The sequence below is a fragment of the Macaca mulatta genome, chromosome 9 (genome assembly GCF_049350105.2).
Source record: "Macaca mulatta isolate MMU2019108-1 chromosome 9, T2T-MMU8v2.0, whole genome shotgun sequence".
In the NCBI taxonomy this organism is placed as follows: Eukaryota; Metazoa; Chordata; class Mammalia; order Primates; family Cercopithecidae; genus Macaca; species Macaca mulatta.
Window position 1 is genome coordinate 9,167,443 of NC_133414.1, and position 12,973 is coordinate 9,180,415.

General features: G+C 46.8%; 1 protein-coding gene across 1 annotated transcript in view; it reads right to left on the reverse strand.

Moving 5' to 3' along the window:
- ITIH5 (inter-alpha-trypsin inhibitor heavy chain 5) overlaps nt 1-8,214 on the reverse strand; it is a 102,447-nt gene extending 94,233 nt beyond the window's left edge. The window contains exon 1 of the mRNA XM_015146422.3: nt 8,051-8,214. Within this exon, the coding sequence (XP_015001908.3) occupies nt 8,051-8,140 (90 nt within the window). The 5' untranslated portion in view covers nt 8,141-8,214. The remainder of the gene's footprint in view (nt 1-8,050) is intronic.
- Between the last annotated feature and the right edge of the window lie 4,759 nt (nt 8,215-12,973).

Genomic DNA, 12,973 nt, shown 5'->3' on the forward strand with positions numbered 1-12,973 from the left:
CTTGGTTTACAAACCAAACACTTCCTAGGAGTATATTGATTTTGGAATTCTAAAATGAGGTGAGGCTGGGCACGGTGGCTCATGCCTGTAATCCCAGCACTCTGGGAGCCTGAGGCGAGTGGATCACCTGAATTCAGGAGTTCAAAACCAACCTGGCCAACATGGCGAAACTACATCTCTGCTTTAAAAAGACAAAAATTAGCTGGGCGTGGTGGCGCACGCCTGTAGTCCCAGCTACTCAGGAGGCTGAGGCAGGATAATCGTTTGAACCCGGGAGGTGGAGGTTGCAGTGAGCCGAGATCATGCCACTGCACTCCAGCCTGGGCGACAATGTGTGAGAGTCCATCTCAAAAAAATAAATAAATAAAAAGTAAAAGTAAATTAATTAATAAAATAAAATGAGGTGAGATGTACAAGAAACTGTGAAAGGAAGGCCATCATAGGGACCCTGGGCAAGTTCTTTATCAGTCCTATAGGATCGTCTCTGGCCCTTCCCTCCCTAAATTGTGGAAGAGCCTGGGGACCACTTAAAATAACTATGGTCAGAAGGAAAGCCCAGCCCCTCTCAGGTATTAAGTTCCCTGATTGATCTAAAGTATTTTCTTTGAAGTTTTCTCTTTTGTAAAATAAGTTTTCCAAGAAAATAAGCATGCTTCAAGGAGAACAAGAGAAGGTGGCTTTTCATTTTTGAGACGACTATCTGATGTCTCAGGGTATCACTATGGCCACACTTCAGTCCAAGTTTCAACTCAGCTTGACCCAGAATCAAAACTTCCCGGTACACATGTGTTGCTGGTGCAAGCTAGGATTGGAAATGCAAATGACATTAATATCATCATTGTTTTCAGTTAAGAATTCCCGATCCTTTTTATTGTTTGAGTGTTTTCCCGGTGCCTTTTAAGAAACTAGGGGTGGAGTCTGGGTACAGAAAAGTAACTGACTCCCAGCTTCAGGGCAAAACTACCGTAAATAGTCATCTTAGAGCTTCCACTGACTTCCTGAAGGCCCCAAATCACGGACTTAAGAGATGGTGCTACCCAGCTGTGGTTATTTCTCCAGCATCAGAACAGAAGCTATCCAGACTACAACATTTATTAAGAAAAACGTAAGCCACCATCTCTGCCACCAGGGACCATACTATCTAATTTTCAAAAATATATATACTCACGAAAGCACCACAGACGAAGTAAGTTTTATAAGTTACAAAAGAAATAGATGAAAGAAGAGATCACTATGCTCTTGAGTGTCCATGGAGGGATTTATGAAGGAGACAGGGCTAGAGCTTAGCTGTGGAGATGTGTCTTGGAGTGGGATGAAAAGGAAGAAGAACGTTAAAGAGAATCAGATTCAACACAGGAACAATCCTCAGAAAATCAGCTTCATAGACCTGCACCTGCCTCTACCACAAATGGACCCAGCAACGTCACCACCAGGAAACAGAAGGTGAGGTAAAGGCTTCCTTGGCACAAGCATGTGGCAGTAACATCAACAGAGCTGTGGAGGGTGGAAGCTCCAAACCAACCCCGTTATCAATTAGTGCAACTATAGGTGGAAAAAAGAAACCTGCCAGTGCTGCTTAAGTGTTTATAATTTGACTGATAGAAGTTCTGTTCTTCGTCCCAGAATCCATCAGAGCATCAGATCATGACTGAGGGAGGAAGAGAGATAGGTACTTGAGTCATCTCAAGAGTCCATCCATGGGAAAGAATGGGAGGCAGGAGGAGAGAAACTAAACCTAATTCTTGAGTATAGACACTCCACCTTTGGTATGGATGCTTTAATGACCCAGCTGACTTAAAGAGAGACATAAAGGCAAGGTTCACATCATCCACTCTTCCTTTTGAGCTGTAACATTGTATCTGTGACTCTAGGTCCAATAACACACGCATCCCCGTGGACAGGTGCTGGCTGGTGGCCCATTAGGAATCGGGCCACAGAGCAGGTGAGCAGTGGGCGAGCCCGCATTACCGCCTCAGCTCTGCCTCCTAATGCTTCAGGCACTAAATTCTCATAGGAGGCAAACCCTAATGTGAACTGTGCATGCAAGGGATCTAGGTTGCGTGCTCCTTATGAGATTCTTACTAATGCCTGATGATTTTAGGCGGAACAATTTCATCCTAAAACCATCCCTCCCACCCCCAGTCCATGGAAAACTTGTTTTCCACGAAACCGGTCCCCGGTGCTAAAAAGGTTGGGGACTGCTGCCATAATGGATTCAAGAGCCATTACACAGAGGCCAGCTTCAGCCAAACACCTTCAACTGACTGAAGTCACGAGTTCCTAGAGGGATCTGTATGAGGAATTTATCCACCACCTGGCCCCATTCTTCTGAGGGCATTCTGAAATGCTGAGACCAAAACCGAGAAACTGAAGAGCCAATTACCTTAGAGATCTGCTATAGGACCTGGAACAGAACCAAGGGCTAGATGTTGGAAAGTCACTGAGATGCCATTTATCATGTGGGCTGAGAACAGTCAGTCTGAGAATATTCCTGTTTGGGTAATTCTATATCACTCACCCAAAATTTTTCTTCCTTGAAAGTAATGTTGCTGTCAGTTGTTTAGCTATTAACCATTTGCAATTTGGGGTGCCTATCACCTTGGTAATGGAAGAAGAAACTTGATATTCCAGCTAAAATTCCAATTTCCAGGAAGATTTTTTTTAAGTTTTTTTTGAGACAGAGTTTCCACTCACACCACCCAGGCTGGAGTGCAGTGGTGTGATCATGGCTCACTGCAGCCTTGACTACCCGGGCTCAGGTGATCTTCCCACCTCAGCCTCCCAAGTGCACACCACCATGTTTTTGTATTTTTAGTAGATGTGGGGTTTCAACCATGTTGTCCAGGCTGGTCTTGAACTCCTGGGCTCAAGCCATCTGCCCACCTCAACCTCCCAAACTGCTGGGATTACAGGTGTGAACCACTGTGCCCACCTGATTAAAATTTTTTAAAAGCAACTGCCATTAGACAAGTCACCCTGCTTGTTTTCTTTACCTATAAAATATCAGGAGCTGGGCGTGGTGGCTCATGCCTGTAAACCCAGCACTTTGGGAGGTCAAGGCAGGCCGATCATCTGAGATCAGGAGTTCGAGACCAACCTGGCCAACATGGTAAAACCCCGTCTCTACAAAAATACAAAAATTATTCAGGCGTGGTGGTGCATGCCTGGAGTCCCAGCTACTTGGGAGGCTGAGGCAGGAGAATCACTTGAACCCAGGAGGCAGAGGTTGCAGTGAGCCGAGATCACACCACTGCACTCCAGCCCAGGCAACAAAGTGAGACTGTCTTAAAAAAAAAAAAAAAAAAAAAAAAAAAAAGAGGCCGGGCGCGGTGGCTCACGCCTGTAATCCCAGCACTTTGGGAGCCCGAGGAGGGTGGATCACGAGGTCAGGAGATCGAGACCATCCTGGCGAACACAGTGAAATCCTGTCTCTACTAAAAATACAAAAAAAATTAGCTGGGCATGGTGGCGGGCGCCTGTAGTCCCAGCTTCTAGGGAGGCTGAGGCAAGAGAATGGCGTGAACCCGGGAGGCGGCGGAGCTTGCAGTGAGCAGAGATTGCACCACCGCACTCCAGCCTGGGTGACAGAGTGAGACTCCGTCTCAAAAAAAAAAAAAAAAAAAGAGAGAGAGAGAGAAGAAAAATTAGGGAACTGGATGTTGCTTGTGGGAAAATAATGAGTGGTTTGGAACCCTCCTCCCAAAAAAAATCCTCAGGTCTTCATCCTCTGGCCCCCATCTTCCTAAATCGACCTGTTCTACTGTTCCTCACATCCAGAAGCACCTGCCTGGCATTCCCAGCAGCGACCCTGAGGACATGATGAGCGAGATCTCCTTATATTTGAGCATCCAAGGACTGGGGAAAGTGCTAGTTACGAACACCAAGTCACACACAGCTCATCACCCAGTTCTCAGGACTTCCCCACCCTTCCTTTCCGCCCTCAAGAAATGGCAAATGGCTGCTTTGGGAGTGACCAAATCTCTGGACTTTCTCCCACAGCATACTCCTTCCGCACTCTGCCCTACAAACTCATTTCAACAATCCAGCCCTGCACATAAGGGAGGCATTATTGAGTGGCCTGAAGCTTACAAAATCTTTCACTGGCTTTGTTTTTTAAAGAGTTAAAAAAAATAGCTGTCTTGATTTTTGTTGCTTTTTTTTCCCCCCCAAAAAATGCAAAGATTTGCTTCTGAGTGAGAATTTATAAGAAATTAAAAATCTGGAAATGTCCAATTCAGGGAATGAGAAATGTATCACCACAATAGATGTTTGAATTACAACTAGCATGTTTTGCACCCCACCTCTGTGCCATGAGCTACAAATAAAAATCACATTTAAACAAGTTCAACTAAATTATAAAAGTGAACGTGGCTTGCTCTTTGAAGGATTTGCTGAGAGCACCAGCTTTGGTGTTCGGCACACCTGCACTCCAATCCAGGCTTTGCACATAGTAGGTTGTCACTTCTCAGAAAGGACTTCCTGGTTGTCCTTTGTCAAATAAGTACATTGAGACGTTACAGCGGTAGTCAGAGACTTAACTAGGCTGTGCATAATAGTAAATGCAGCTAATATTACCTAAGTGTTTACTATATGCAAATGCTTTGCCTGAATTAGCTCATTTAATCCTCAAACAACCATAAAAGCAGAAGTGTGTTATTTTTATAAAAATGTAATTATTATTTAGATGCTAATAAAACATAACCTCCAGGACCCCTCACTTGTGCAAGCCTCTAAAAATGAGTGGTATTTGTGGTGCCTGTCAGATTGTCAAAATGTATAATTTGTTGTGCTTTCTTTATTATTCTAAATGAATGGTCCTTTTAGCACCTAATTTTGTAGTCATAATTTGATACTTTTTTCCTTCAAGAGGGTCCTGCAAATTGTGTACTTTACTCTCCTCCCAAAGCCTAGATCCACCCCTGCCTATGCAGTAGGAATTATTAACAATTCTGTCTCGCAGATGATGAAACTGAGGCCCAGAGAGGTTAAGTGACTTGCCCAGGTACACACAGCCTGTAAGTGATGAGGGCCAGATTAGAACCCAGGCAGTCTGGCACCACATGGAGTGCTCAACTAGAAAACATTATTGCCTCTTATTATTTTCAAATAAAACTCCTAGCAAACTCCCCGAGATACTGGGACATTACAGATACTCAATAACTGGTGGCTTTTGCTATTTTGTCAATCTAAAACTGCTTTGATAATAATGGGAATATAACTCTATCTTTATTTAAAGACACTATATAAATGTCAGCTAACAAAACAGATGACTCTGTAGCAGACAGTTTTTATACAAGGGACTTTCTTTTAAATACTAATTTCCCAAAATATCCTTTAGAAATACTACTGTTCAAAGTGTGCGGCTGGGCACAATGGCTTATGCCTGTAATACCAGCACTTTGAGAGGCCAGGGCAGGCAGATCATTTGAGCTCAGGAGTTTAAGACCAGCCTGGTCAACGTGATGAAACCTCGTCTCTATTAAAAATACAAAAATTAGCCAGGCATGGTGGAGTACACCTGTAATCCCAACTGCTTGGGAGGTTGAGGCATGAGAATCACTTGACTCCGGGAGCCAGAGGTTGCAGAGAGCAGAGAGCCCTCCACTGCACTCCAGCCTGGGTGACACAGCAAGATTCTGTCTCAAAAAAAAAAAAAAAAGTGTGGTCCATGGACCACCTGCATCAGAATCATCTGCGTCGCATCCCAAACCTAATGGATCTAAACCAATGGAAGTGGAACTCAGGAAGCTGAATGTTTAACGAACACCCCAAGTGACTTTTTCCCCCCGAAGGGTGAAAACCATTGCTTTTAGGAGTCATTGCACTACGGGTGACTGAATACCCATTGTCTACAGATGGGGTGGAGGGTGAGAGGTGAAGGAACTTGAATCTAAGGTGTTACTGGTATATTTCCAATTACAGGTGAATGACAAATAACTACAATGCAAGTTAATAGTCATATTCAGCTATATTAAAATTTGCATAAGATTTGCATAGACTTACATTTTAAAAATTAAGTTTACATACAATTTTAAAGACCATAATGATTGAGAATAGAGCATTCATTACATTCTCAGGTTCTGTTCTAAGATTTAAGTATATTAATTGTCTCACCTTTCAAAATCCTAACTAAGTAATTGCATCGTCCCCATACAGAGATAGAGGCTTGCAAATGTTAAGTGACTCCTCAGTCAGTGCAGACCCAAGATTTGAACCCAGAAATCTGGTGCCAAAGCCCATGCCCTCAAACCCTATATCACAAAAACTAAATATAAAAAAGAATGGATTAGGGATAAAAGGTAAAATTTCAAGTTCATAGAATTTTCTACCTTGGATTTTTTTCCTGATTTAGTCATTTTTAAGATAAATAGATATTGTGCTGGGTTGAAGACAGCATGAAATCACTAAAATACGTCCAAGCCATGTTTTTCTATGACGGAAAGCCCAGAGACTGTGAAGCCTACTTGGGCTTGTAGATGTTAGAGTTTAAACGGTCTTCCTAGTTTAGACACAGAATCTTTGTTTCAGTCCATCCCACGCTCTCCTGTCTCCACGCCCCCAACAAAGTTTCAAGATCTTTACCCTAAATTCCTTCACTCAGCACTTCAGCAGGAGTCTAAGACCATGGCCAGCATTAAGTGCTGACAACGTTTTAAGCACTGGGGTGTCATAATTCATTCAGTCCTCACAACCCTATCATTTCTCCACATTTCACAGAAGAGGAATGTAAGGCCGAAAGGACATTGCCCAGGGTCCCAGAGCTGATAAGTGACAGGATCAAGAATCAAGTGGTCCCAGACATCCTGGCACCAAGCCCATGCCTTCAGCCATCTACTAAAATATCTCCCAGTTATTGAGTGCCCACTGTATACCAGGTGCTCAACACAAACTAGCGGAGTCCTTGCAAGTTTGCTCAAAAAGAGCTGCATTCCCTGCCCTGACCAACAAGGACATGAAGGCTCTGAGAGATTAAAGGTCTTGCCCAGAACACACAACTAAGTAGAGCCCAGCCTGTCTCTTTGCATCGAAAGCCTGCACTTTTCCAACACCACTAGGATGCCTCCTGGGATTTTCATTAGCTATTCCCTCCCTAGAGGGAAGCATCATTACTACCACTTTACTGTTAAGCACATTCACAAGACAGAGAGCATGAAGATAACCATCTTCACGTTTAGGCAGTTGGTCTTCAAAACTGCTCTTCAAAACAGGGCCTGGAAAAGGGAGAAAAGGTCCGCCTACTTGTATCTTCCTCCCACCGTGCACGAACACGCTGGAAGCTAAACGGCTTAAATATTTAAATGGCATGTGTGTGAACAGCACTTCTACTTTATGACAGAGTCATGTTGCGCATTAGCTCTCAATGCTATTTGTGTGAACCCGTTTCATACTTTTTAAAGACAAATTGCCTGTCTATTCATCATTTTATTGACATTTCATATTTGCAGGTTTTATTCGCCTGTGAGGTTAAGACATTTAAAACACAAATCCTGACAAAGGCACAGACCAGCAACTCAAGGAACTCAGACGCTTTGGTTCTCGGTGCTGGCCACCTTTAAATGCTAAACCACCGGTAGTCACTAAATGGGAAAGTCGTGTTCTCCCCATTTTCAGATGGGAAAAGCTGAGGCTTCCAGGAGGCTAGAACTCCTCTCAGATTGCCTTTCTCCCTGGATCAACCCGGAATGATGATAACAGCAGACTGCCCCCCACGCGTGGTAAGGAAAAAACCCTGTAATTATAATAACTTTTGGAGCTGCCTCAGAAATTAACAACGACGAACAGAAATCTGCACAATGAACAGGAGCCAAGAAGAAAAACGCGGCTCCGCAGGACACGTCCCGGGCACAGTTCTGCAGGAAGCCTCAGGCCAGATCAGGCACCGCGGCTCACACAGAGGTGACCCACAAGTGACCCACAGAGGGGACCCCTGGGCCTCCGGTGGGGGCCTGGGCTGCGGTCGAAGGGGGCCCGGGCAGAAGCCCCAAGGCCGGGGCGGCGGAGGGAAGGGGGCGGCCGCGCCCGGGCCCCGGCTCCCGGCGGCTCCACTTACTTGCTCCGTAGAGTGGCCCCAGCTCTGCGCCTCTTCCTGCGACCCCACACACAGGGACAGCCCCAGGCACAGCCCCAGCAGCAGGAGCATGGCGGGGCGAGGGCGCGGGACGCTCGGGGACCCGGCGGGACGCGCTTTGCAGCGCCCAGGGCTCCTGCCACTGCGGGACGCGCTCAGGGCCGCCCACCCCACGGTCCCAGCCCGGACCCCGCCCACCCCGCGGTCCCCTCCTGGACCCCGCCCACCCCGGTCCCAGCCCGGACCCCGCCCACCCCGCGGTCCCCTCCTGAACCCCGCCTTCCCCGGTCCCAGTCCGGACCCCGCCCACCCCGCGGTCCCCTCCTGGACCCCGCCTACCCCGGTCCCAGTCCGGACCCCGCCCACCCCGCGGTCCCCTCCTGGACCCCGCCCACCCCGGTCCCAGCCCGGACCCCGCCCACCCCGCGGTCCCCTCCTGGACCCCGCCCACCCCGGTCCCAGTCCGGACCCCGCCCACCCCGCGGTCCCCTCCTGGACCCCGCCCACCCCGGTCCCAGCCCGGACCCCGCCCACCCCGCGGTCCCCTCCTGGACTCAACTCCCCCACCCCCAACCCAGACCCCACCTCCCCGCCCCTCTAATCCGGGCCCCGCCTTCTCCACGCCCATTCCCAATCCAGGCCCCTCATTTCCCGCCCGCTGACCAGACCCTGCCTCCCTGGACCCCCACCTGGCCCGGGCCTCGCCTCCCTGGGCCCCGGTCAGGACCCAGTTTCCTCAGGTCCCCAACCCCAAGCCCCGCCTCTCCATGCCCCCATTTCCCCCCACCTCCCCCGTCCCGGCCCCACTTCTCCTGTCCGCGTCCCCACCGAGGCCAACTTCCCGGACCCCACCTACCGCCACCCCCTTAAACCCGTCCCCGCCTCCCTGAGCGCCCCCACACCGGGCCCCGCCTCCCTAGCCCCCACCCCGCCCCGGGCGCCGCCTTCCCCGCCTCAGTCCCACCAGAGGCCGCGCCTCCCCAGCCCCCAACGCCGGGCTCGCTCTGTTCGGAGAGAAGGCACTCCAAGCCTGCCTCGCCGCGCACAGCAGGGGCCACCTGTGCTGTCCCCACAGACCCCCCCCCCACACACACACACACCCTCCCATCCTGCGGCTGTGACACTTTGCTAAGGACCAGTCTCCTCTGTCGAGCCTCCTACTCCGTTTCTTGCCTCCCCCGCCCCGCAACTCTTTCTTCCTCTCCCTCAAGGTGCAAGATGTTTCTTTGTGGACTTGCTTAATTTCTGTCGCCAGAGGACGCGGGAAGGCCAGCCTGGCCCTCAGCACACAGCCCACCCCGCACCTGCCAGCCTGAAGCCGGCAGATCGTCCCGTCTGCCCTGGCTACGGACGCTTAGCAGGCAGGACAAACGATGCTACCTGCAGTCTAGCGCAGGAGGGACTGACAAGGCTGCCGGCCTTTATGTTCTGGACTAAGGAGAAAAAGACGAGACTAGGGAAGTGTCTTGGCAGCGTGTAGTATTTCTGAGTTTCTGGTTATTAATCATGAAAGTGAGTGCCATTATGTATCTTAGTTACAAACTATTGGTGATACTTCCATCCTGCCTTTGGAGGAATTCTTATCCACAAGTCGTCTACACCTGGCCTTCTATAGGCTGAGTGCGTCTTTATCATCTGGTGATACACATTGCAGTTGGGGCTACTTGTTCATTTCATCTTGCAAAGGATGTTTTTTATGTCTCTGTGACACTTTCATCTAAATGGATGAGGTGAGTGACAGACCTTAAGGACCAAAAACAGGGAAGTGGCTAACTTCGAACCATGGAATAGAGAATATTATTCCATGTAGGATAACTATGGGGCCGTTAAATAATCATTGCGACGTCTCCAGAAACATGGAGAATGTTGATAGTGTGATCTAAAGAGAAAATCACATCACCAAATCGTATCAACAGTATGATTGCAATTAGGTAGAAATACATATGAATGGACATAACTAGAAAAAAAAACATGAAAAATAAAAACAGTGGGTAGGTTAGTTTGTGGTGAGACCCTCGAAAACATTTATTCTTGTTGAAATGCTGTTTGTTTAACAAATTAGGAGAGGTTAAAAACAAACACCTTGCTACTGTGAAATAAATGGAAGGAAAATTATTGTCATCAGCAGTTAATCCTTTAGTAGCCTAACCACTAGTCAGCATGCAACCAATAGGAAACAACTGTAGCTGGTTATTTTTCCCAGGAGAGGAAAGTAACTATTTGTGAACCGGAAGTTGAATGGACAAAGCCAGGTTATTTGCAGTGGGGAACCATACAGCTGCCATTATTTCAATCCATGATTGCAACAGAACAGACTCCATCATCTTTCCTGCCCTACCATCCCTTTCTCTTGAAATGTTGAAAGGGCCCATATTAAACTATTTTTGCCTTTATAGCTGATCTCTCTCTTTTTTTTTTTTTTTTTCCAAATTCATACTAACTGGGTTTTACAGCAGTCTAACGTTAAGAAAAGTGAGTTTTATTTTCTTCATCTGGGAGGACCCTCTGATTCTACCCTAGACTGTGGTGCTAATGTGTTGTTTGTTTAATAAAAAGCCAGTTTCTCCAATTGGATCAGTTCTTTGAGGACAAGCATCTCCCCCAACTTCTAGTACTGTGCTAAATATATTGTTAGCACTTAACGGCCTTTTGACGAATGAGATTAGTAGATGGGAGGAATGAGTGTGGAAGGTAGAGCCAGGCTGTGCCAGGGAGGTGGGGCTGGGCTAGAGTGCAAACTTGACCACTACCTAGCTGTATGACTTGTTAGAGTTTCTGAACTTCCTATTATTTTCAAGCTGTAATAGTTCAGTATTCTGTGTGACACTTGTGTATCTGTATGATGATCTTTAAAATCTAGGTAGGTGTGATAAAAATAAGACCTAGTGAAAGTTTTCCAAGATTGCCAACAAGCAAAGGCAGTGATTTATATCAGCCTTATAAATAAGGGCCAAGGTGTCCTTATTATACATTTGTCCTTTGATTCCACGTTTCTCATATTACCTCCAGGAGGAGCTGAATTTCTGGTTACTGAACACATAAAATCTCAAAGCTAGAAAAGACCCTGCAGGATGTCTAGCTCAATTCATTCACTGGGACCATGTGCCATGAGTGACACATCACAGGGAAGGACTCTGGTGTTCACAGACAGGATCTAGATGCAGAGCTCAGTGACAAGGAATTCAGAGTCCAAAAATGAATAGGAGCTGTTTCTCCTGGGCCAGAGATGCTGCTCTGTCCACGCCACTTCTAGGAAATGATTCCCACAAGTAACTGAACGATGGGCCAAAGTATTCTGGAATCGTCGAATCACACTTCTGAGCTTTATCCCTTTATCCTGGTCTCCTACTGGAGACTACCAACGGATGGGCCCAAAATCATGGTCAAAACAACCATGACTTAAAGAGATTAAAGAGTTGAAAGCAGGCTGCATATTTGTTTTCTTTTAAACCTCTCCCTTGATTTTACATCCTGACACCCCATAGCTCCTAAATCCAGCTATGGTTAGAGTCAAGCCACCACCCAGTCCTTCGGTCTCCACCTCCTCTCCCTCTCCCATCCTCCCTTCTGAGCCTCTGTAAGGCCACTGTTCTATTCTGGGCCAGCTCTTTCTCCCCATCCTTGGTCTGCTCCTTTTTTATCTACTTATATGGCCTTGTGTGTTTCTCTTGGCCCCCTGACAACTATGTAGAATGGCTACAGTTTTTTACAACCTTGCCTTTTTTTTTTTTTTTTTTTTTCTTCTTGATTAGAAGGGACTACTAGGGAGGAAATGGGTTCCTTTTGACTTTGACTTGATGATTTCTCAGAAGCCCAGTTACGGCCTGTCAGGAGTCTAGTTATACCCACTTTTCATCTGCTTCACCAAGCACTGAGTTTTGTCCACAGAGATTTGTGAAGGAAGAAATAGGGAATGCAGTTTTCACATTTATGATTGGTGATTGCTGAACTCATCAACTGTTCACAAAATGTAACACTTACCATGTTTTAATTATTGGCTTGCAGATTTGAGACCCAAATTAGACTCTGATTTCTTCATGGTCAAGGATATGTCATTCTTGTTTTGACATCCTCAGGCTCTGACACATGGCCTGGAATAGAGTAGACGTGCTGTATGTTTGACAAATGAATGAAAATATGTATATCTGCCATTATGTTACCCTGTGCTAGTTGTGTATGACATGACAAGTTTTAGACAGAGTCCATGACCTTGAAGAAGTTACCATTTAGATATGAAGATGGAGCTAACAAAATGGACAAAATTGGAACTCGATAGTGATTTTCTAAGAGGAGAAGGGACAAGATTGTGATTGTAGTTGTGCTCTGGAAGGCTTCATGAAGGACGTGGAAGTTAATATTTGCATGAATTTGATTTTGAAAGCCAAGTGGAGAAGAGAAAACTTCAAGGAGACAGAGAAGGAGGGGGAACATGAGTGGAAAAGGCTTTGACATTGGGGAAAGAATAATATAAAATTCTGAGGTTCAAGTCTGGGCAGTTGCCTGTGGAATTTGTTGGGGGGTGGGGGCTGAAAAATGGGAAAGTGTAACACAGTGATCCCAAACACAAATCTGCCAGCCAGTGCAGATTCCTGACCCCATTTTCTCCATCTGCTTATGGAAGGAGAAAACTGAAGTCATCATGTGGTATTTCTTTCTTTCTTTTTTTTTTTGGAGACAAGATCTCTGTCTCCCAGGCTGGAATGCAGTGGTGCGATCTCAGCTCACTGCAAACTCTGCTTCACGGGGTCAAGCAATTCTCCCACCTATTCTCCCACCTCAGCCTCAACCATGCCCGGCTAATTTTTGTATTTTTAGTAGAGATGGGGTTTCACCATGTTCCCCAGGCTGGTCTCAAACTCCTGAGCTCAGGTGATCCGCCCACCTCAGCCTCCCAAAGTACTGGGA